Here is a 26,011-nt window from a genome sequence, read left to right as displayed (position 1 = left end):
TTACATCGAGTTTCCAGAAATATCTGCCTTCTGTCTTTATGTCAGTATGTTACGTTGTTTAAATGTTACTGGGAGCAGCAGGTTCCGGAGAAACGTTGCTTCATTTCACTATGCAGTACGTCTAGCTTGTTGGACCAACTTCATGGAGTAGGGATACTGCTGATACTCCTTCAACCCCTGACCTTTACTGTCATCGAGGGTCAAGGGCAGATTTTTGAAGAAAGTTTTTTCGATAATAAGATTAAAAGTGTACGGGCTCCTCTCAGGCTGCAGATGTTCACCAGGCTCCATGGTTCAGTCCTACTCATGATCTCAGAAACTGGGACGCTGTAAGTTAATTAGTGCTCTGGCGGGGGGGTTGATTTGAGTTGTGAAAAACATACTAATGCCTCCCCCCACCTTCTCGCTAAATTAAGAATATTTCGAAAGGGAGGGTAGACAGCAGACCCACACTCACGCTGTTGGCGGTGTGCTGGCTGGAGAGCAGCAGATGTTCGTGGTCATGAGCCAGACGGGACATTCCCTGTGGACGGCCTGCTTTTTTTCTCCAATATTCCAAATCGGTTCTCAGTGGATGCCGAATTCCCATGGAGCCAAGGCAGATAATTATGATTTCAGGCCTGATGGAAATAGCCACACACAAACACACGGGAAAAAAAAAAACACACACACACACTTGCCCAATGGGACGCCACCACACTCCTAGGGTTTTATTTGGGCTCTAATTTGCTGCTGGCACCTGGAGTGTAAAATTGGGTCTTTGACGTGACTGTCGGCTGAGGAAATGGAAGTGGAGTTTTTATTTTTTCTCTTTCGGAGCTAATGTCATCATTCCGGAGTGTGTGCTCCAATGGCTCACTCACCACGGGGTCCCATGCAGGCCAATTTACAGTCTACACACACACACACACACACACACACACACACTCAGCTTCAGACTTCACAGCCTTTTAACCCACATCACACACACACACACACACACACACACATGGTTTCATGGCCCATATAACACACAACCTAAACAACACTACACAAAGTGTCAGGATTGACTGCATCACTGGTGGCCGATCCTGATGGCACATAAATACCCTAGTTTTCTGCCCCTTCGGAAGGGACAGCATTTTTGTGAACTTCACTTGACAACCGTGTGTATGTTTGTATTTTGAGTTCTGGCAATCGCCACACGCCTGCGAGTTTGTTTTGGTTGTTCCCCTTTTATTTCCCGTTCTTGGCCACCGCGCCATTCTTTATTGGTGTTTATTGTTTATTTGTAATAAAAACCCTTCCCAACATGTCACACCTCTGTGCTTCCTTCCCCCGTAAGTCTGTAGTCGTGACACAAAGTATCTAATCATTAAGTCAAACTAAAAATGCAGAAGGCCAAAATTAATATTAAAACTACTCAAAATGTAACCGTGTCACAGAACCACAAAGCTTTTTTAATCCAGTCCGTGCAGACTGACTTCAGTTCTCATGGAAGCTACGCAAATTCAGTGTCACATGATTCCATCCATGTGACCGGGAGCAACGCGGAGATGAGGTAACGTGACGTGGCAAGATGGCAGTCACCGATTGGCATTCGTCGACCCAACTCGGCTCCTTCTCCTCCTCGATCCTCAGGAATTATCCTGCTCATCTTCACACCTCTCAACTCTTCCCTCTCGTCCTGCCATTTGAGTGGTGTTGCGGCTCACGCCCGCTCTCTTACACACTCCAACAAATGTTTCCCACACAAAACTCACCACTTTTCATCAACTTAAAAAAAAATGTGTATGTGGTTTTGTCTGTTTGAGGGTCACCGAATCCCTGTTTTTGTGAGTCAAGCGCTTGCTATCCGTCTCCTAATTCCCAACAACAACGTTTATTTCTTATTCAGCCCAAAATCACAAGCTTCATGTCTCAACGGGCTTTGACAGGCCCCACTGTTGACACCCCACACACTTTCTGCAGACAAGGAAAGAATCACTACAACCTCCTTAGAGCACACACACACACACACACACACACACTTCTTTAATCTCCATCTGCTGCTCCTCCCCAGAGCTTCATCGCTCTCCAGACGCAGCGTTCGGGTGATGATCAGGGACGGCACTGGTCTTCACCTTCTGCCCACTCCCACAAATCCTCCATGTGCACTAATCTATACACATGTGCCTACCCATGAACACACACAAAGGCACTTGTACAGATTAAAACTGTTGTGTGGGTGCCAGGCTGCAGAATTATTTCCTCCCACACGCCAGCCTGCCTCCACAAGCCATCCAGGGAGGGATCTCCGGGGTCCCCACTCAGTATGTGTATGAGTGTGTGTGTGTGTGTGTGTGTGTGTGTGTTTGTGTCCTTGTAGGCGCAGACACATAAGTGGGACCTAAAGTGAAGCCATTTTGCTGGTTTACAAAAAATATCAGGTCCATCAATTTTCCATTGACATTTACAGCATTTATCAGACACCCTTATCCAGAGCGACTTACAATCAGTAGTTACAGGGACAGTCCCCCCTGGAGACACTCAGGGTTAAGTGTCTTGCTCAGGGACACAATGATAGTAAGTGGGATTTGAACCTGGGTCTTCTGTTACCCACTAGGCTACTACCACTCCATATCTGCTTCCTGTAGTTCTGGGTCAACAATTCACCTCACCTGATGCATGTGTGTCACGGCAGCAGAGACAGGGCAGGGAAGAAGGACACTGGACTTTGTCAAGGGCAGGGGATTTACTTCTCATCACTTGTTAAGGTTGAGGTTTATGTGTTGGAAGAAGAAAAAATAGGTACGAATTTCAGCCCTTGTTTGCTCTTGTTGTCCTGTTCTACATTGGTCGGGAACTTCCAAAAGTGGTCCAAGATCGAAAAACAGATCACTTGTGTCCACAGCCAGAATGTCCACGACAGGTTCCTGAGCATCAAAACTGGACCATAAAGCAATGGAAGAAGCTCCTGGTCTGACGACCACATTTTGCTCTACATTGTGTATATGGCCAGGTGTGCACTATGGGAAAATGGCAAGCTGGCCGAAACTGTTTTGGGATTCTGTGGAATGTGCTGGAAATCTGATCCATGGAGGCACAACCTGGATCTTGAGTGTGTGTGTGTGTTTTGTTCTGCAGTTATCTCTCTCGGGATCTCGGCCCAGGATCTTCAGTGCTGGTTTTGATGTTGGTTTGACGTTTTAAGTCGTGTCTCTCCTTTCTCTTTTTCCTCCATCACTTGCTCTTTGTTTCTGTCTGTCCTTTGTATTTGGTCCTTTGTCAACACACAGACACACACACAAACACATTGTGTTCTCCTGCACCTTTTCAGTTCTGTGTGAATCGATGTCCCATCTCTCTTTTATGTCTTTTCTTCAGTCTTTTGTAATCTGACATGTAAGCCGGTTGTCCAAAAGCGAAACTTTTCTTTGACCTACATAAACCCAACAGATAAAGTCCTGCATTTCTTCTTAATCACTAACTACCTAAAGGTAAAAGGAAGACACTCATCTAGACTCTTCTCTGTCTTGGACCCTCGGTGGTGGAATGAACTTCCCCCTTGAGGTCAGAACAGCTCAGTCAATGATCACCTTCAAACGACAGCTCAAGACCTTCCTCTTTAAAGAATATTTAGATTAAATTGTAACTTTCTTGTTGTCGAATTTGTGTACAGAATCTACAACAGAGTGAATAAAAAGATTGTATTCATAGTTGGGGTCCTAGTGAACCGGAATTGATCTCTTCATCGATGGTAATTTGAATGCACGTTGTAAGTCGCTCTGGATACGGGCGTCTGCCAAATGCCGTAAATTTAAATGTAAATGTAAATGTAAGTACCTTCAATGGCAGCAGATTTAGGAGTTTTCCAGTAAAATCTGGAGGTGGCGATGGACTCACCAATATACAGTACAGGCCAAAGGTTTGGACACCTTCTCATTCAACATGTTTTCTTTATTTTCATGACCATCTACGTTGGTAGATTCTCACTGAAGGAACCAAAACTATGAATGAACACATGTGGAGTTATGTACTTAACAAAAAGTGGAGACCTGGCCTCCACAGTCACCGGACCTGAACCCAATCCAGATGGTTTGGGGTGAGCTGGACCAACAAGTGCTAAACACCTCTGAGCACTGTCAAATGTCTACATGTCAATGTCTACATGGTTTATGTCTGGGTTTGACTGTATTAAGAACTTATTGAGAGTATTAGGTTGATAGTAGGTGTAAAACACTCACCAAATGAACACAAAGTCCCAGGTTCAAATCCCACTTACTACCATTGTGTCCCTAAGCAAGACCCTTAACCCTGAGTGTCTCCATGGGGACTGTCTCTGTAACTACTGATTGTAAGGTGCTCTGAATAAGGGCGTCTGATAAATGCCGTAAATGTAAAAATGTAAATGTTTAGTGTGGTTTTAACCTTTCACAAAATCGCAGGTTCAAACTATTGTTACATTATAAACGTAATGAAGCCCACTACTGTGTCACAGATGATAAAAATGTGTTCAAGAAAACTGATTTGGCAAACAGAATAAATTATGTTCTGTGCTGCTGGCAGGTTGCAAGAACCGTTTATTCGTCCTGTGATTGGAATGGAACTCTGCACACAGCTGCAGAGGCTTCATAAAAAATTGTGCATTTTGTCCCATTGTTTTAAATATCTATTTGACATCCTTATGTGCTGACTTCCTGTGCATTTTCACGACTGAGGTTTTTCACACTTGCAGAAATGTGCTTATTTTGTTTATTCCATATTTTGATGCTTTCATGCTTCAGACATCGAGGTACACAGTGTGAAAGATAAGAGCCATGGTGGAATAGAAGCAAGCATTTGGGGTAAACATGGAGATAAATATCGAAATATCGAATATCGAATTAAAAAACGGGAGTTTGTAGTGATTATCATAACTAATTAGCCTTTGCATGGGTCAGTTTTTTAATGGCATCAGATTTGGTGGTTCAAAAGTATTGTGGCCTGTAAATTATTTCAGTTCACCTGCCATTGGCTGGTAGACCAACCCACACACACACACACACAAACACACACTCACTACAGGTCAACACATGCATCCACGGTGCTGTGCAGAAAAAGGAGGGCCATCGATCTACATTTTACGCTCAGCCGCGCTGCTGTAATTAAATGCGCTGGTGCAGGGAAACTACAAAACCCACCGGTCCCACCAGCACGAAGCTGAACACTCGCGCTGTAACCTCTAACCCCCCCGACCTGAGGGCTGCAATGCAATGTGCGAGCAACTTGAATCTCTGTCACACACTCGTCTGTGCTCTCATTGTGTTTATTACGCACAGGCACACACACACACACACATCGGCAGCATAATTTCTCTGTTCCACACACACATTGGTTTACATTATTATACCGCATTCATTCTTCCTGTCTTACACACACACACACATGCTTATCGCAAATCCCAGCAGGCTCAGTGTTTCTGGTTTTCTTCCAGAATAAATCGCATAAAAGCGAAAATAGAACAACGTTTGTGTGTGTGTGTGTGTGTGTGCCAGGTCTTTTCCCCCCACCTCTATCACCTGGTTCCAGGTTCCAGACAGCCCTGATGTTACATGAACCTTCAGTGAAGTACCTGAGCATCAGATGCCCCGCCCAGTTTACAGGGAGTGCAGAATTATTAGGCAAGTTGTATTTTTGAGGAATAATTTTATTATTGAACAACCATGTTCTCAATGAACCCAAAAATCTCATTAATATCAAAGCTGAATGTTTTTGGAAGTAGTTTTTAGTTTTAGCTATTTTAGGGGGATATCTGTGTGTGAAGGTGAATATTACTGTGCATAATTATTAGGCAACTTAACAAAAAAACAAATGTATACCCATTTCAATTATTTATTTTTACCAGTGAAAGCAATATAACATCTCCACATTCACAAATATACATTTCTGACATTCAAAAACAAATCAGCGACCAATATAGCCACCTTTCTTTGCAAGGACAGTCAAAAGCCTGCCATCCATGGATTCTGTCAGTGTTTTGATCTGTTCACCATCAACATTGCGTGCAGCAGCAACCACAGCCACCCAGACACTGTTCAGAGAGGTGTACTGTTTTCCCTCCTTGTAAATCTCACATTTGATGATGGACCACAGGTTCTCAATGGGGTTCAGATCAGGTGAACAAGGAGGCCATGTCATTAGTTTTTCTTCTTTTATACCCTTTCCTGCCAGCCACGCTGTGGAGTACTTGGACGCGTGTGATGGAGCATTGTCCTGCATGAAAATCATGTTTTTCTTGAAGGATGCAGACCACTGCTTGAAGAAGGTGTCTTCCAGAAACTGGCAGTAGGACTGGGAGTTGAGCTTGACTCCATCCTCAACCCGAAAAGGCCCCACAAGCTCATCTTTGATGATACCAGCCCAAACCAGTACTCCACCTCCACCTTGCTGGCGTCTGAGTCGGACTGGAGCTCTCTGCCCTTTACCAATCCAGCCACGGGCCCATCTATCTGGCCCATCAAGACTTACTCTCATTAGTCCATAAAACCTTAGAAAAATCAGTCTTGACGTTTCAGCTTGTGTGTCTTGTTCAGTGGTGGTCGTTTTCAGCCTTTCTTACCTTGGCCATGTCTCACCTTGTGCTTGTGCTTTTGGCCACTCCAGTGATGTTGCAGCTCTGAAATATGGCCAAACTGGTGGCAAGTGGCATCTTGGCAGCTGCACACTTGACTTTTCTCAGTTCATGGGCAGTTATTTTGTGCCTTGGTTTTTCCACACGCTTCTTGCGACCCTGTTGACTATTTTGAATTAAACGCTTGATTGTTCGATGATCACGCTTCAGAAGCTTTGCAATTTTAAGAGTGCTGCATCCCTCTGCAAGATATCTCACTATTTTTGACTTTTCTGAGCCTGTCAAGTCCTTATTTTGTCCCATTTTGCCAAAGGAAAGGAAGTTGCCTAATAATTATGCACACCTGATATAGACCACATCCCTTCTCATTACAGAGATGCACATCACCTAATGTGTTTAATTGGTAGTAGGCTTTCGAGCCTATACAGCTTGGAGTAAGACAACATGCATGAAGAGGATGATGTGGACAAAATACTCATTTGCCTAATAATTCTGCACTCCCTGTACACCATGTTCTGTGGGAGCTCAGGTTCTGGGGGACAGGAGGAGTAAGTTGTGGAGTGATTGTCATTGTGAAACACTGCAGCACAGCACACAGTGACACAATGAAACGTGTCCTCTGCATTTAACCATCACCCTTGGTGAGCAGTGGGCAGCCATGACAGGCGCCCGGGGAACAGTGTGTGGGGGACGGTGCTTTGCTCAGTTGCACCTCGAATCCCGATCCGCCAAGGTGCCACTGAGGTGCCACTGAGCAAAGCGCCGTCCCCACACACTGCTCCCCGGGCGCCGGTCATGGCTGCCCACTGCTCACTCAGGGTGATGGGTTAAATGCAGAGGACAAATTTCACTGTGTGCACCGTGTGCTGTGCTGCTGTGTATCACATGTGACAATCACTTCACTTTATTATATTATTACCACTGTCCCATAGTGGGTTGTCGGGGTCCCCATTGTTCTGGGATGTGCGAAATCTGCTGCTGACTCCAGCTGAAGCTCTGAGCTCCACGTCGCTTGCAGGTAATAAACTCGTGACGCTGAGAGTGGATGGAAAGCCTCTTTAAATATTAAGTCTGAAATCCCAGAAACCCACAGGAAAAAGGGGGGGGGCGCTTCTCTGGCTGCCTGTTTAAAGTGGAGAGGGAAACGGAACATTCCACGTTTCATGATGATTCCTCTGAACATCTACTGCTGCGCGTGTCGTGTGGGATGGTGATGGGACAGTCGGGGGAAGGAGGAGGTGGCGTCACAGTCCCTGCTGAAAGCAGCAGGACGGAGCCGGCGCACCGTGGGGCTTTTATCTTTCATAAGGCGCTCGTCCGGATGTGATTACAGACCATTAGTGTCAAGCTTTTCTGCTTGTTTTGCAATTCGTGAGCAATCAAAAAAAAAAGTTCAGGAGCAAAAATGAGCTTGAATGCACACACACAGGAAAGCAGTGGCCTAAATTACCACCGTCAGACCAATCTGATCCGAAAGTTGACTCGGCGTGCAGTCGTAAAGGGCTCAACTGCAGCACGTCTGTCTGTGTGTGTCTGTGTGTGTGTGTTGTATGACAGCGAGAAAGAGAATTGGATTTCCAACATCCCTTTATTACAAGTGTTACGTCCCGTGATCATGTGATGTGTGGTTTGTATGTTCTGTCTTGTTGGTGTTTTTCCTTTTTGTAGGAGGAGCCTGTAATTTACGGAACTCCTCCCAGACCTGACGCTGATTCGCGCTCCCATCGGAGTGATGCCGTTAAAGACGGCGTGCTGCGACGTGGAGGAGACAGAAAAGAAGGAGAGAGGGAAAATACGCAGGACAGATGCCCTGTTACATTTAGTCTACCCGGGGCTTTTCGTTGCCTGACTGTGTGACTTGTATTGTTTTGTTTTATTAAAAAATCACTTCGTTCCAACGGTTGTGACGTTTCCCTCCCTAGACCAGGACGTAACACAAGACAGAAAACAAATCTACATTCAACCCAAAATACAGGATCTATTTTTAAAAAGTGCTTATTAACACGTGGCAGCTTACGAGTAAAAAAATACATTCAAGTGAAAGTGAAGAGATACAGGGAGTGCATAATTATTAGGCAAATGAGTATTTTGTCCACATCATCCTCTTCATGCATGTTGTCTTACTCCAAGCTGTATAGGCTCGAAAGCCAACTACCAATTAAGCATATTAGGTGATGTGCATCTCTGTAATGAGAAGGGGTGTGGTCTAATGACATCAACACCCTATATCAGGTGTGCATAATTATTAGGCAACTTCATTTCCTTTGGCAAAATGGGTCAAAAGAAGGACTTGACAGGCTCAAAAAAAAATCAAAAATAGTGAGATATCTTGCAGAGGGATTCAGCACTCTTAAAATTGCAAAGCTTCTGAAGCGTGATCATCGAACAATCAAGCGTTTCATTCAAAATAGTCAACAGGGTCGCAAGAAGCGTGTGGAAAAACCAAGGCGCAAAATAACTGCCCATGAACTGGGGCAGTGGTGGCCTAGCGGTTAAGGAAGCGGCCCCGTAATCAGAAGGTTGCCGGTTCGAATCCCGAGCCGCAAAGGTGCCACTGAGGTGCCACCGAGCAAAGCACCGTCCCTACACACTGCTCCCCGGGCGCCTGTCATGGCTGCCCACTGCTCACTCAGGGTGATGGGTTAAATGCAGAGGACAAATTTCACTGTGTGCACCGTGTGCTGTGTATCACGTGTGACAATCACTTCACTTTACTTTACTTTTACTGAGAAAAGTCAAGCGTGTAGCTGCCAAGATGCCACTTGCCACCAGTTTGGCCATATTTCAGAGCTGCAACATCACTGGAGTGCCCAAAAGCACAAGGTGTGCAATACACAGAGACATGGCCAAGGTAATAAAGGCTGAAAGACGACCACCACTGAACAAGACACACAAGCTGAAACGTCAAGACTGGGCCAAGAAATATCTCAAGACTGATTTTTCTAAGGTTTTATGGACTGATGAAATGAGAGTGAGTCTTGATGGGCCAGATGGATGGGCCCGTGGCTGGATTGGTAAAGGGCAGAGAGCTCCAGTCCGACTCAGACGCCAGCAAGGAGGTGGAGTACTGGTTTGGGCTGGTATCATCAAAGATGAGCTTGTGGGGCCTTTTCGGGTTGAGGATGGAGTCAAGCTCAACTCCCAGTCCTACTGCCAGTTTCTGGAAGACACCTTCTTCAAGCAGTGGTCTGCATCCTTCAAGAAAAACATGATTTTCATGCAGGACAATGCTCCATCACACGCGTCCAAGTACTCCACAGCGTGGCTGGCAAGAAAGGGTATAAAAGAAGAAAAACTAATGACATGGCCTCCTTGTTCACCTGATCTGAACCCCATTGAGAACCTGTGGTCCATCATCAAATGTGAGATTTACAAGGAGGTAAAACAGTTCACCTCTCTGAACAGTGTCTGGGAGGCTGTGGTTACTGCTGCACGCAATGTTGATGGTGAACAGATCAAAACACTTTTTGTTTTGTTTTTGAATGTCAGAAATGTATATTTGTGAATGTGGAGATGTTATATTGGTTTCACTGGTAAAAATAAATAATTGAATGGGTATATATTTGTTTTTTTGTTAAGTTGCCTAATAATTATGCACAGTAATAGTCACCTGCACACACAGATATCCCCCTAAAATAGCTAAAAATAAAAACAAACTAAAAACTACTTCCAAAAACATTCAGCTTTGATATTAATGAGTTTTTTGGGTTCATTGAGAACATGGTTGTTGTTCAATAATAAAATTATTCCTCAAAAATACAACTTGCCTAATAATTCTGCACTCCCTGTAGAAAATTAGAGAGTGAAGTGATTGTCACAGTGATACACAGCAGCACAGCACACGGTGCACAGAGTGAAATTTGTCCTCTGCATTTAACCATCACCCTGAGTGAGCAGTGGGCAGCCATGACAGGCGCCCGGGGAGCAGTGTGTGGGGACGGTGCTTTGCTCATTGGCACCTTGGCGGATCGGGACTCAAACCGGCAACCTTCTGATTACGGGGCCGCTTCTTTAACCGCTAGGCCACCACTGCCCCTGATTGTCATTGTGAAACACTGCAGCACAGCACACTGTGACACGGTGAAATGTGTCCTCTTTTAACCACAGCACACAGTGGGGATGGTACCTTCATCAAGGGGACGTCAGAGGCAACTCTTTGATTACAAGTCCACTTCCCTACTTGCTTGGCCACTACAGCCACCAAATAAATTACGTAATGACGAAATCAACCCACATATTGTTGCATTTTGTCTACCAAAAAAAAAAAAAAAAAACGAACGTCATCACTTGCCTTTTTTGTGGACAAAATCTGTTTTGTATGAAGGACAGAAAATGACTTTTGACACCAATTTGCACAGAGATGTCACATCAGGGATATAGTATTAGGGGAGCAAGCGGAACGACTGAGTTGGGAGAACCTGCACCCCTGAAAATGTAAAAAGAATTGTGTATAAGCCAGTTCGGTTGGGGACATATCAGCTGAGATTTTTTTTCTCCATCGTTCTGCCGCTCATGTTAGGGGTCATTGCAGCGGATCAAACCTCGGCTTCTGTCTTTTGTTTTGTGTTTTACAGTGAATTGCGCGTAAATTGGTGGAGAGCAGATGCTCCCCAATTTTCATTTAAAACAGCAGACGCTCTCTCTCTCTCTCTCTCTCTCTCTCTCTCTCTCTCTAACACACGCGTACTATATAAAGCGCAATAAATCCTGGCTGACGTAACTGCTCCGACCCCGGTGGTAAATTCCCCTGAACATTTACATTTAGATGGTGGAGTATTTCACCCGCTGCTTCACGTGATCCGTACGTTTGTTTTTTTCCTCGTGTGCATCGAGAATAAGTGAAAGTGAGCACCGAGGATGTGTGTGTGAGTGCGTGTGTGTGTTTAATATTTTATCGGCTTTTGAAAGAAGCTCAGAGGAGAACGAAGGATCCCAGAATAAACCGGGGTCTCAGCCATCGCGCGCCGATCACTCACATGAAAGTTAACATCACACCAACATCAATGGTACTGTAAAGAAATAAAGGCAAGAAACTCACTGTTCTGATGTTACCTGGCATGAAAGAGGCTACAAGAACGAACACGTTCTAATTTATTAACACCAGTAGATTACTGTTGAGGTTACATGTAAATATTGGTAGTAAAATAAAAGAAAGGATAGAGGAAGAGAGGGAGAAGCCAGGAGCCCCTCAGAAACAGGATGGTGTCCGGGACTCAGACACAGTCTCAGTGTTTAAATCCAATCTGAAAACCTATCTGATTTCTCTGGCTTTTTGTTAAAATTCTAGACCCTCATTTCACTTGACGCAGTGTCAATTATAAAGTCCAGTTTATCACAGAGTCCCCCTGTTAGACACAGACAAAGTTAAATTCACCCTAGTTAGGCTGTCCTAGTTAGGGTACCGGGCCACTGTAGCACCAATATACCACTATAACCACATATTTCAGTATCGGTCGTACAGTGCAACCGTCTGCCGCTGCTTCTGTTTGTTTTTCTCCGAGACACGGAATCAAGCGTCCAGACTACTGGCAGACCCCAGTGAAGAGACCAGCAAATAAATCCTGGTTCCTGACAACTGCTTTACAAGGACAAAACATGACACAAACCAGAGGGTCACCACAGCCACCACCACCGTTACAACTACAGATATAGGGATCTTCAAATGGACCAGTAACATCATTATGGACACGTAATCTAGACCATGACACTGGACTACATTCTGGACTTTTCCAACCCTACAACTGTAGTTCTTATTATTATTCAAATTCAAATTCAAATTGTATTTGTCACACACATAGTCATACACGGTATGATATGCAGTGAAATGCTTTTTGCGACTACCACAGACCACAGTATTGCAAATGTCGCAAGTAAACAATGAAAACCAATATGCAAATATTGCAAACATAACCAAATATTACACTTTTACGTCTTTAACATAAAATATGTGTAACTGGTAGGGTGAGGGTGTGCAAATTAGTTAAATGTTTAAAGAATGTTTAAAGAGAATGTTTAAAGAAAAGAGAAAAAGAGCCATTAAAAAAAAAAAAGAGCAGTAAAGTAAAAAAGCGCAGAGTGATTTTGTGCAAAGTGATTTTGTGCAAAAGAGTCCGGAGTGATTGGAGATGAAAGTGAAAGTGCTGGAGGCCTATGCATTGTGGTTGTTTAGAGCTTGGACAGCCTGTGGGAAGAAGCTCCTCCTCATTCTCTCTGTGTTGGACTTCAGGGAGTGAAAGCGCTTCCCTGATCGCAGTAGAGAGAACAGTCCATTGTTGGGGTGGCTGAGGTCCTTCACTATCTTCCTGGCACCACTTGCTGTAGATAGATTGAAGGTCAGGGAGCTTGGTACGGATGATTCGTTCGGCTGATGGAACCACCCTCTGTAGGGCTCGCCTGTCCTTCATGGTGCTGTTCCCGAACCAGGTTGAGATGTTTCCCATCATGATGCTCTCTATGGTGCAGGAGTAGAAGTTCCTGAGCACCTTGGAGGGCAGTCTGAAGTCTCTCAGGCGTCTGAGGTGGTAGAGACGCTGCCGGGCCTTTTTCACCACGGTGTTGATGTGACAGGACCATGACAGGTCATGCGTGATGTTAACACCGAGGTAACGGAAGCTGTCCACTCTCTCCACTGGGCTCCTGTTGATGACAGGGGTCTGGTAGGTCCTCTCCTGCTTTGTACTGAAGTCCACTATTAACTCCTATTAACTCCTCATCCCCAGCCCTGCACTGACACCATTTGCAGGCTCACTCTACCCTGGAAGGGGGTCCCTCTCTGTATCACTCCTTCCCAACGTTTCTTCCTTTCTTTTTTTCTCTCTCCTAGAGTTTTTTTGTGTGGAGTTTTTCCTTGTGTGCAGAAGGGTCAAGTGTGGGGGGTGTCAACTGTAGGGCCTGTCAAAGCCCATTGAGACATCCTGTATGTGATTTTGGGCTATATAAGAAATAAATGTTGTTGTTGTTGAAAGTCAGAAGACACAATATACATTTGACTCCCGTACTGTAATTGTGCAAATGTGCAAATGTGCCCAGGGAAAAAGTTTAAATATCCAGTAACTAAATATAACAAGACTGGAGCATTGCACATTATTTAACCAATATCCCAGGTATTACAAACATGCAGTATTATGTGTAATAATGAGTAATAACGTGTAATTACAAAGAAATACATTTAGCTGCACAACTGTAGTCTACAATTGTTCCCGTTACATTTATGGCATCCAGATTGTCTTACAGTCAGTAGTAACAGGGACAGTCCCCCCCGCAGACACTCAGGGTTAAGTGTCTAGCTCAGGGACACAATGGTGGTAAGTGGGGTTTGAACCTGGGACTTTGTGCTCTTCTTGTTCATAGGCGGGTGTGTAATGGGGTTACTGCACCCCATAAAAGAGGGGAAATGGGACATTGATGTGGAGAGAGAAGAGCAGAGAACATTTTGGCTGTATGTTGGTATTAATTATTCATGTTTTTTGGTTATTTTATCGGGTCTTTTTGCCCGTTTCAGCACCGTCCCGGTGGACAGCGCCTGCGCGATGATGGGTTTGGGGTACAGGACCCCGGGACAAGAGAAGCGCGTCACAGGAGACGCGTAACAGCCCATCTCTCTCCAACTTCATTAACACACACACACACACACACACACACACACATACTTGTGTAGCCGCAATTTGGGGACTACATGCACGATGCCACATCGTGGGGACGTGCATTTCTAAAGGCTTTATGAAAAATCTAAAGATAGATTTATGTTTCATTTGAGGCTTTAAAAATGACTGTCACTTTAAAATATAGAAAATACATTAATAAAGCAATGTGACATTTTCCTACAAACTGGGGACCTTGTCTAGTAGACATCACTTGTGAGGACCAGCAGACACACATAGTGAACTGTCTGGTTAACTGTAAGATGTAGGTACTTGTGAACAACATGGGGACGAAACAGCTGGGATGCAGCTATAATGAATGAAAAGATCAAAATTTAATAACATGAATAAAATATTTATTTTTTTTGCTATTTTTATGTAGCATTCTGAACAGTATTCTGTACATATTTACATTCGATTCAAAGACACTTTACTGAATTGCACCCATTTCCAAAAAAAAAAAAAAGAGATTCTAAGCTGCTCTTTCTGGATGGGCTGACACTAGGACACTTCTAATTCCCTTTTAAAACAAATGTAATAACCAGAAATCTAAAATACCAGAAAATAAGATACCAAACAAAATAAAATAACTGACTTTACATTCTTCTTTTAAGGGTAGTGATTTTGTTCTTCACAAAGAACTTTACAGACAACCAATCCCTGTCTTTCAAGGCAACAGGTTCAGCATTTATACAGGCCTCACATTGTTGTTTTCCTGGCACTGTACAAGTTTTGATGAACCTGTTTAGATGCTTTTCAACTGCATTCATTTCATCACTGTCCCATTTCTTTTTCTTTACCACCTTTCGACCTGAATGAACAAAGCACATCAGAAAAAACAGAGATTTTTAAGTTCATAAAGGCTTTCTATGAAGTTTAACAAACAGTACCTTTCATGGTAGTTGTGGTACTTGTTATTTCTGTTGCTTGTTCAATTGAAGATTTCTGGACTTCTTTTGCAGAAGGATCTATGGGTGGTTCTACATCAAGAGCCACTTAAACACAAAACAAATGCATTCAAAATTGTTAAGGATTTGATTCTTTCTTGGAGAAAATACACTGCTCACAAAATAAGGGAACACAGAAATAAGACATCCTACATCTGAATGAATGAAATATTCTTATTAAATACTTCTTTACATAGTTGAATGTGCTAACTACAAAATCACACAAAAATTATCGATGAAAATCAAATTTATCCATGAAGCTCTGGATTTGGAGTCACACTCAAAATTAAAGTGGCAAAACAAACTATGGGCTGATGTAATGTCCTTAAAATAAGTAAAAATGAGGCCCAGTAATGAGGCCTTCACGTGCCTCTATGACCTCCCTACAATGACTGGACATGCTCCTGTTTAGGTGACGGTTGGTCTCCTGAGGGATCTCCTCCCAGACCTGGTCTAAAGAATCCGCCAACTCCTGAACAGTCTGTGATGCAACGTGGTGTTGGTAGATGAAGCGAGATATGATGTCCCAGATGTGCACATGGGGTCTGAAGATCTCATCTCGGTAGTTAATGGCAGTCAAGCTACATCTGGCGAGCACATGGAGGGTTGTGCTCCCCCCTAAAGAAATGCCACCCCACACCACTACTGACCCACTGCCACACTGGTCATGCTGGAGGATGTTGCAGGCATCAGAATGTTCTCCATGGCGTCTCCAGACTGTCACATGTCACATATGCTCTGTGTGAACCTGGTTTCATCTGTGAAGAGCACAGGGCGCCAGTGGCGAATTTGCCAATCTTGTTGTTCTTTGGCAAATGCCAAACATGCTGCACAGTGTTGGGCTGTAAGCAAAACCCCAATCTATGGACATCGGGCCCTCATACCACCCTTGTGGAGTCTGTTTCTGACCATTTGAGCAGAGCAGAGAGGCCTGCTTGAGGTCATTTTGCAGGGCTCTGGCAGAGCTCCTCCTGTTCCTCCTTGCACAAAGGTGGAGGTAGCGGTCCTGCTGCTGGGTTGCCCTTCTACTGCCTCCTCCATGTCTTCTGATGTACTGGCCTGTTTCCTGGTAGTGCCTTCATGTTCTGGACTCTACACAAACCTTCTTGCCATAGCTTGCATTGATATACCTAACACTTGAACACTTCCTAACATATCCTAACACTTAAACACTTTTGTTAAAACTGCATATCATATCATGTATGACTGTGTATGTGACAAATAAAATTTGAATTTGATCCTGGACGAGCTGCACTACCTGAGCCACTTATGTCAGTTGTAGACTCCATTTCATGCTACCATGGAGTCTCTTAGCTATTTCACTAAAGCCTTCATTTTAGAAGACAACGTGGGTACCTGCTGAGGCACGTACACAAAACTTGTTGAGTCTTATTAACCTTTCAACAATAGTGGTGAAGCACATTCTACTTTGTAGGGATGTCACATATATTTACATTGAAGGGACTTAATGTTTATTAAGTAAAAGAGAAGTGATTGTCATTGTGATACACTGCAACACAGCACATGTGCACACAACTAAATGTGTCCTTTGCTTTTAACCCATCACCCTTGGTGAGCAGTAGGCAGCCATGAAAGGTGCCTGGGGAGAAGTGTGTGGGGACAGTGCTTTGCTCAGTGGCACCTCAGTGGCACCTTGGCGGATCGGAATTCGAGATTCGATATTATGATAAAAATACATTGAAAAGAACAGTTTCATACCTGAATGTGGAAGATACTCTCAACCTGTGAACTGGCAGTGCAATTCTGACTGTCTGATTGCAATTTGACCAAAAGTAAAAGTAATGTTTGCATTCTGCAAGCACACTACATAATTTCAAAGTTTAAATGTACTAACAGTTATACATGTCATTAAAATTAATTAATTTTGTTACAAAATCCTAATAGATCAAAATAGGTGTAGTGTGTGGACATAGTGTAGAGATTTTTTTTTAGAAGACAATGTGGGGACATAGTGGGGGAGGTGCAGCACTTCTCATCCTGAGTCTTGTGAATCTTTCATAAACATTTGTGATACACAATACTTTATGGGGACTTCACATATATCATGCACATTGCACATTGTGGGGACTAAATGTATATTGTAATTAAAACACATAAAAAAGAGCAGTTTCATACCTGAATGTGGAAGATACTGTCATGCTGTGAACTGTCTGTGCAATGCTGATTGTCTTCAGAGGCACCATCTGATTTGGGGCAGTTACTGGCTTGGTTCGTACCCTTTATTGTCTCCTATAATGAACAAAACAGTCAGCCATTAGACCAAACATAAAAGATACGTTGCCATTCTACAACCACACTACATATTTTCAATGTTTAAACGTACTAACAGTTATACATGTCATTAAAATAATTAATTTTGTTACAAAATCCTAATAGATCAAAATAGGTGTAGTGTGTGGACTTAGTGTAGAGATTTTTTTTAGAAGACAATGTGGGGACATAGTGGGGGAGGTGCAGCACTCTCGTCCTGAGTCTTGTGAATCTTTCATAAACATTTGTGATACACAATACTTTATGGGGACTTCACATATATCATGCACATTGCACATTGTGGGGACTAAACGTATATTGTAATTAAAACACATAAAAAAGAGCAGTATCATACCTGAATGTGGAAGATACTGTCATGCTGTGAATTGTCTGTGCAATGCTGATTGTCTTCAGAGGCACCATCTGATTTGGGGCAGTTACTGGCTTGGTTTGTACCCTTTATTGTCTCCTATAATGAACAAAACAGTCAGCCATTAGACCAAACATAAAAGATATGTTGCCATTCTACAACCACACTACATATTTTCAATGTTTAAATGTACTAACAGTTATACATGTCATTAAAATAATTAATTTTGTTACAAAATCCTAATAGATCAAAATAGGTGTAGTGTGTGGACTTAGTGTAGAGATTTTTTTTTAGAAGACAATGTGGGGACATTGTGGGGGAGGTGCAGCACTTCTCATCCTGAGTCTTGTGAATCTTTCATAAACATTTGTGATACACAATACTTTATGGGGACTTCACATATATCATGCACATTGCACATTGTGGGGACTTAACGTATATTGTAATTAAAATACATAAAAAAGAGCAGTTTCATACCTGAATGTGGAAGATACTGTCATGCTGTGGACTGTCTGTGCAATGCTGATTGTCTTCAGAGGCACCATCTGATTTGGGGCAGTTACTGGCTTGGTTCATACCCTTTATTGTCTCCTATAATGAACAAAACAGTCAGCCATTAGACCAAACATAAAAGATATGTTGCCATTCTACAACCACACTACATATTTTCAATGTTTAAATGTACTAACAGTTATACATGTCATTAAAATAATTAATTTTGTTACAAAATCCTAATAGATCAAAATAGGTGTAGTGTGTGGACTTAGTGTAGAGATTTTTTTTAGAAGACAATGTGGGGACATAGTGGGGGAGGTGCAGCACTCTCGTCCTGAGTCTTGTGAATCTTTCATAAACATTTGTGATACACAATACTTTATGGGGACTTCACATATATCATGCACATTGCACATTGTGGGGACTAAACGTATATTGTAATTAAAACACATAAAAAAGAGCAGTATCATACCTGAATGTGGAAGATACTGTCATGCTGTGAATTGTCTGTGCAATGCTGATTGTCTTCAGAGGCACCATCTGATTTGGGGCAGTTACTGGCTTGGTTTGTACCCTTTATTGTCTCCTATAATGAACAAAACAGTCAGCCATTAGACCAAACATAAAAGATATGTTGCCATTCTACAACCACACTACATATTTTCAATGTTTAAATGTACTAACAGTTATACATGTCATTAAAATAATTAATTTTGTTACAAAATCCTAATAGATCAAAATAGGTGTAGTGTGTGGACTTAGTGTAGAGATTTTTTTTAGAAGACAATGTGGGGACATAGTGGGGGAGGTGCAGCACTCTCGTCCTGAGTCTTGTGAATCTTTCATAAACATTTGTGATACACAATACTTTATGGGGACTTCACATATATCATGCACATTGCACATTGTGGGGACTAAACGTATATTGTAATTAAAACACATAAAAAAGAGCAGTATCATACCTGAATGTGGAAGATACTGTCATGCTGTGAATTGTCTGTGCAATGCTGATTGTCTTCAGAGGCACCATCTGATTTGGGGCAGTTACTGGCTTGGTTTGTACCCTTTATTGTCTCCTATAATGAACAAAACAGTCAGCCATTAGACCAAACATAAAAGATATGTTGCCATTCTACAACCACACTACATATTTTCAATGTTTAAATGTACTAACAGTTATACATGTCATTAAAATAATTAATTTTGTTACAAAATCCTAATAGATCAAAATAGGTGTAGTGTGTGGACTTAGTGTAGAGATTTTTTTTTAGAAGACAATGTGGGGACATTGTGGGGGAGGTGCAGCACTTCTCATCCTGAGTCTTGTGAATCTTTCATAAACATTTGTGATACACAATACTTTATGGGGACTTCACATATATCATGCACATTGCACATTGTGGGGACTTAACGTATATTGTAATTAAAATACATAAAAAAGAGCAGTTTCATACCTGAATGTGGAAGATACTGTCATGCTGTGGACTGTCTGTGCAATGCTGATTGTCTTCAGAGGCACCATCTGATTTGGGGCAGTTACTGGCTTGGTTCATACCCTTTATTGTCTCCTATAATGAACAAAACAGTCAGCCATTAGACCAAACATAAAAGATATGTTGCCATTCTACAACCACACTACATATTTTCAATGTTTAAATGTACTAACAGTTATACATGTCATTAAAATAATTAATTTTGTTACAAAATCCTAATAGATCAAAATAGGTGTAGTGTGTGGACTTAGTGTAGAAATTTTTTTTTAGAAGACAATGTGGGGACATAGTGGGGGAGGTGCAGCACTTCTCATTCTGAGTCTTGTGAATCTTTCATAAACATTTGTGATACACAATACATCATGGGGACTTCACATATATCATGCACATTGCACATTGTGGGGACTTAACGTATATGGTAATTAAAATACATAAAAAAGAGCAGTTTCATACCTGAATGTGGAAGATACTGTCATGCTGTGAACTGTCTGTGCAATGCTGATTGTCTTCAGAGGCACCATCTGATTTGGGGCAGTTACTGGCTTGGTTCGTACCCTTTATTGTCTCCTATAATGAACAAAACAGTCAGCCATTAGACCAAACATAAAAGATACGTTGCCATTCTACAACCACACTACATATTTTCAATGTTTAAACGTACTAACAGTTATACATGTCATTAAAATAATTAATTTTGTTACAAAATCCTAATAGATCAAAATAGGTGTAGTGTGTGGACTTAGTGTAGAGATTTTTTTTTAGAAGACAATGTGGGGACATAGTGGGGGAGGTGCAGCACTTCTCATCCTGAGTCTTGTGAATCTTTCATAAACATTTGTGATACACAATACTTTATGGGGACTTCACATATATCATGCACATTGCACATTGTGGGGACTTAACGTATATTGTAATTAAAATACATAAAAAAGAGCAGTTTCATACCTGAATGTGGAAGATACTGTCATGCTGTGGACTGTCTGTGCAATGCTGATTGTCTTCAGAGGCACCATCTGATTTGGGGCAGTTACTGGCTTGGTTCGTACCACTTATTGTCTCCTAAAATGAACAAAACAGTCAGCCATTAAACCAAACATAAAAGATAAGTTGCCATTCTACAATCACACTACATATTTTCAATGTTTAAATGTACTAAGAGTTGTACAAATGTTTTACAAAATCATAATAGTCAAAATAGGTGTAGTGTGTGGACTTAGTATAGAGATTTAATTTTAGAAGACAATGTGGGGACATAGTGGGGGAGGTGCAGCACTTCTCATCCTGAGTCTTGTGAATCTTTCAAAAAGATTTGTGATACACAATAGTTCATGGGGACTTCACATATATCATGTACATTGCACAGTGTGGGGACTTAACGTATATTATCTTAAAATTACATTTTAAAAAGAAGTATCATACCTGAATGTGGAAAGTCTCAACCTGTGAACAGTCTGTGGAATGCTGAATGTCTTCAGAGGTACCATCTGATTTGGGGATATTAGCTCTGATTTGGAGATATTAGCTCTGTCTACACCACTTATTGTCTCCTGGAATGAACAAAACAGCCAACAATTAGACCAAATATGAAAGTTATGTTTGCATAACTTTAAAATGCACACTCTCATTCTAAAAGTATGGATAATATCGGGTAATTAAACAGCAGTTTTATACCTGATTGTTGAGGGTGCAGTTATCCAATGAACTTTGGGTGTAATGTAGATCCTTTTCAGAGGCGTTTTCTGACCTGGGACAGTTACTGGCTCCTTCCATTCCACTTCTTTCTTCCTGAAATTATCAAAGGAATCCCCAATAAGTCCCCAAATACTGGTAAAAGATAAAAAAGCTGAACAGTGTCAGGTTGCAAAAGCATTTTAAAATAAATACAGATGCAGAGAATATGCTTAAGTAGGTATAGTGATGATGCATCTTCAGTGAAATAAACAAAACAACCACAATTCTCTATATTCAATATTTGTTACAGAATTCGAATCCAGGACCAGGGCTGCAAACATATGAAAAGCCCAGTAAACCAATAACAGTAAAATGGATGCGAGCATGTGTGAATTATTCTGATTGTTAAAACTTTATGAACAAACATAATATTAGAATTAATTAATACTAAAATCTTAATTTATATAAATATCAGATTTCAAAATATCTTTTACAATTCTTACCTGATTCCTCCAAGGACAATCAGCATCGCCATAATTATATCTAATCTCGTCTCCAGGTGTTATGTCTTTTAAGGCAAAAAGGCACAAATGAGGCTTTCCTTCCACCATGATTCTTTTCATTTTGCAGTTGGGGTTAATGTGATCATCATTAACCAGTCTTCCAAGGGTGCCATCATCCCTTGCAGCATCAATACTGAATTTGAATAAAGAGAATAGTTATTAAATGCAAAATTATACTATTGTTAGTTTGTATTACTTAATTTTATATTAACAATATAATATATAAATTGTTAAACAATTTTTTGTGATCTTGTGATGACACAACTGATATATGCAGACATTATAAATCTACTTCAAATAGCTGAACAAATAAACAATTTTTTTTGTATTTCTGGAAAATATTCAGACCTGAGCAGGAACCATGCATGAGCTGCTATCTTAACTATTAGAAGCCAACTGTAAATAAGTCAATATAGTATGGCATGTTTACAATAAGTACCTTAAATGCTGACACACAAATGATGAAATCATTCTGTTCCATCAGAAGAAAACAACCATATTACCCACAATCCCTGTGTGTCTGAGCGACGTTATGTAACCCATTTTGACTCCACATCTGACTTGAAAAAATTAATAATACACATTTAAAGCTGTTATGGGCGGTTTAGCGATGATAAATGATCTAAATGCTCCCCATGCTGTGCAACTCCACACAAGACACGAGTTCCCACATGTGGCAACAAAACTAGAATACTAATAAAAAACTAATACTAGTTTTAGCAGCGAGTTTTCAAATATATTTTTTAAATATTTAATACAGTTATACATCAAAACAAAGGAAAATATATAAATCCATTTGTACTCACGTCCAGAATTTTCCATGCCAGATGAAATCGAACATAAATCCTTTTAGGGAGTTGTGGTAAATTCGCCGTCTTCGTTTACTTTCTTCTGGATCGATAAGGTCTCCTCTGTACTCCAGTATGAAATCTCCTTTGAAAATATCTGACTTGGCAAACACTCCCCTGCCTAATTTGTGAATCACAACCCACATTCATACCTACTTTCCCTCATAGTAATTAGTTTAAGATAATATATCTGCTTTGCTCACCTTTATAGGAATTGATGTATTTAACATCAAGCCCTGCTTTATCACGGCAGGTGGTGATGTGAAAAATGGCATTGTTTATTGGGCTTTGTCGCCTCCGAGCCATTTTTCTTAGCACATTATTTCTCTTACTGCTTAGTGAAAACGTCTATGGAAGATATAGTAATAATTGTAATTTTAAATATCCATAAATAACAGAAACTAGCATGTGCTAACTAAGCTAGTACCGTTTAACTAGCTAGCATTGTCATAGCTTTTCTTACTAAAACACTTTACTATTGAAAGAAATATTATTTACCCCTAACACAATGTGTATCATAAAAGTATGAATCTTTAAATGATTTTTTTCTTGCAGTTAAAGTTAGCTTACATAGATCTGGATGGTGCTATAGCTCAGCAAACTCAGTCTTGCTAACTGAGGCACTTATTAACAATTAGCTCTCTCATTGGTTTCTGATGGTCCGTGACGTCATCAAGACGAGCCAATAAGAGTTCAGCATTGCTGTACCACGTGTTACTGTGTGTATCTGCAATTGCAATTACCCTCTTCAACCCTAGTTGGCGTGTACACACTGTGAGCAATTCCAGGCACACACATACACAATGTTTTTCAAGAAAATGTCCATCTTGGGGACTTTGGAGATATTAAAGGGGTAGGCTTATTTTGATGAAATATACATGCTAGCGTAGTTAACTTTGTGGGGACTTGGTTTTTGGTCCCCATGATGACACACGTCCCCACCTTATTGGTGTGCAGTCAGGTCAATGTCCACATATTGGTAGGTTTACAAACACACACAGACACACACACGCAGAGCGAGTCGGGGGGAGAGAGAGTTTAGCGGCAAAAAGCTTAAACGTACCGGAATTACACGGCGTGGATCTCAGTAGTAACGCGGTTACACCCACCGACACGAATTACTGTAATAAACACGTAACGCAATACCAGCGAGGGAGAGAGAGAGAGAGGAGGGAGAGAGAGAGAGAGGAGGGAGAGAAAGAGAGAGAGAGAGAGAGAGAGAGGGAGAGAGGATGGAGGGAAAGAGAGAGGGGGGGAGGGAGAGGAGGGGGAAAGAAAGAGAGAGAGAGGAGGGATGGAGAGAGAGGAGGAGAGAAAGAGAGAGAAGGGAGGGAGAGAGGGAGGGAGAGAGAGAGAAGGGAGTGAGAGAGGGAGGGAGAGAGAGAGAGGAGGGAGGGAGAGAGAGAGGGAGAGAGAGAGATAGAGGAGGGAGTGAGAGAGGGAGGGAGAGAGAGAGAAAGAGAGAGAGGAGGGAGGGAGGGAGAGAAAGGAGGGGGGGTCCTAATTTTTATGCGGGGTCTGATCCGCTCCTTCTTCTCTTGGCGCGCTGGTACCGGACTCTCAGCCCGAGTTCGGAAGCCGGATGAGACCCGACCCTCCCGCACCAGCTGTCACCGAGTCGCGGATCCGACAGGAGCCTCTGTCGCGCTGAGCGTCGCATCGGGGACCGGACCGCCACCTATGGGCACCGCATGGCGTGCTGCTACCTGGTCATCAGCTCCACGCACCTCAGCAACGGCCACTACCGGAGCATCAAGGGGGTGTTTCGGGGGCCGCTGTGCGGGGCGCATGGAGAGGAGGCTCCGGTAAGGCGGGTCTCCCTCTTTCTCGCTTTTTTTGCTCCGGCACTTTCTACAAACTCCTGCCAACTTCCAGCCCTTCCTGCTGCGCATGGTGCTTCAGTGGAAGGTGAAGGCAGGACGGTGGGGGCGTGGACAGCGAATCAGATCAATTAGCAGTAACATTCAGAGCATCGTTTCATTTCGATTAAATTTCAGTGTAAAATAAGAGTATAAGAGAATATTCACGTAATAATAATGAGATACCTGCTCGTTTTCGCTCATTTTAAACAAGGCATCTATCCTTCAGCCCTGAAAGAGTTCCTGTGTCGAGAACTTGTTGCTGCTTTGTCTCCACTCATGTTAATGATCTCATCTCCTGAAGATGTTGATGAGGATGATGAGGATGAAGGTAGTGTGCTGATCAGAGCGTCAGATTTCTTCTCTTTTTTAATACAGACTGTTGGGTCTGAGGTTGGACCACAGGGCAGGACAGCCAGGTTCTCCTGGTTCCCCTGCCTGAAGGCGGCGTGGTCTGATTTTAAGTCCGTTCCCGCCGTGCAAAAAGTGTCATGTGTGGCAGAGGTGGAGTCGTTCTGCCTATCGGTAATGGTCGCCATGGTTTCTGCTCTTTGGGGTCCAGCTTGGTTCTACACTTTTAAACCCGGGCAGCAGCTCAGTCTCCCCTCCACTGATCTTCAGACTCACGGTTCCACCGAGGAACCTTTCCACGGCTCTTACCACGATTCCAAGGGGGGGACAGGACAGGCAACTTTATTTCTCTGCTGCATGTCTGCACACACACACACACACACACACACACACTCAGTTTCGGGGTTCTTTTTGGTGAGAGTGTGACGCATCATATTGGTCGCCATGGAGATCCTCACCCTGGGAATTAACTAATAAAAGACGAAGGTGAAAGGAGTCGGGATAAAATACAATAATTACCAGTTGTATTGTGTCGTGAGTGTGTGTGTGTGTGTGTGTGTTTCTGTTTCCACCCATGACCGATCAATGCTGGTGTCTCTCTCGCTCATCCTTCATCTCGTCTCCATCCTCCCATCTCCACCCTCACCACCGACTGTCCAGTTCCAGCTGGTGGTTTGCTGATGTCAGCGTTGATGCTGCTGCGGCGTGGTGATGCCAGGAGCGTCGCCTTCTGCCAGGAAGCCAGGGTGTGTGTATGTGTGTGTGTGTGTGTGTGTGTCTCTCTTTACTGATCTCACACACACACACACACACACACACACTCTGTGACAGGCTGTGACACTTGACCCTGAGTAGTTGTCCCCCTCAGAGACCCTTCAGGGTACAAATTTCAGCAGCTCAAAGTTACCTGAGCAGAAGAGAGGAGACGCCGT

At 42.5% G+C, this 26,011-nt stretch overlaps 2 protein-coding genes and 1 long non-coding RNA gene across 3 annotated transcripts in view; 1 reads left to right on the top strand and 2 right to left on the bottom strand.

Moving 5' to 3' along the window:
* Positions 1 to 14,693: 14,693 nt before the first annotated feature.
* Positions 14,694 to 20,795, bottom strand: LOC114790633 (uncharacterized). The gene is made up of 3 exons (XR_003749849.1): positions 20,733 to 20,795; positions 15,102 to 15,206; positions 14,694 to 15,022 (listed from the first exon to the last, which is right to left on the bottom strand). It is a non-coding gene; the product is annotated as an uncharacterized LOC114790633 (long non-coding RNA).
* Positions 20,793 to 24,063, bottom strand: LOC114790632 (N-lysine methyltransferase KMT5A-A-like). The gene is made up of 5 exons (XM_028980856.1): positions 22,828 to 24,063; positions 21,962 to 22,154; positions 21,459 to 21,572; positions 21,207 to 21,334; positions 20,793 to 20,846 (listed from the first exon to the last, which is right to left on the bottom strand). The coding sequence occupies exons 1-5, from the start codon at positions 23,013 to 23,015 to the stop codon at positions 20,837 to 20,839; spliced, it is 633 nt and encodes a 210-aa protein (XP_028836689.1). The 5' UTR covers positions 23,016 to 24,063; the 3' UTR covers positions 20,793 to 20,836.
* A 325-nt stretch (positions 24,064 to 24,388) lies between these two features.
* Positions 24,389 to 26,011, top strand: part of LOC114789818 (uncharacterized) — a 46,284-nt gene continuing 44,661 nt past the window's right edge. The window contains 1 exon segment of the mRNA XM_028979216.1: positions 24,389 to 24,674. Within this exon segment, the coding sequence (XP_028835049.1) occupies positions 24,561 to 24,674 (114 nt within the window). The 5' untranslated portion in view covers positions 24,389 to 24,560.

This window comes from Denticeps clupeoides, chromosome 5 (genome assembly GCF_900700375.1).
Source record: "Denticeps clupeoides chromosome 5, fDenClu1.1, whole genome shotgun sequence".
Lineage (NCBI taxonomy): Eukaryota > Metazoa > Chordata > Actinopteri > Clupeiformes > Denticipitidae > Denticeps > Denticeps clupeoides.
This window is presented reverse-complemented; position numbering and strand designations above follow the sequence as displayed.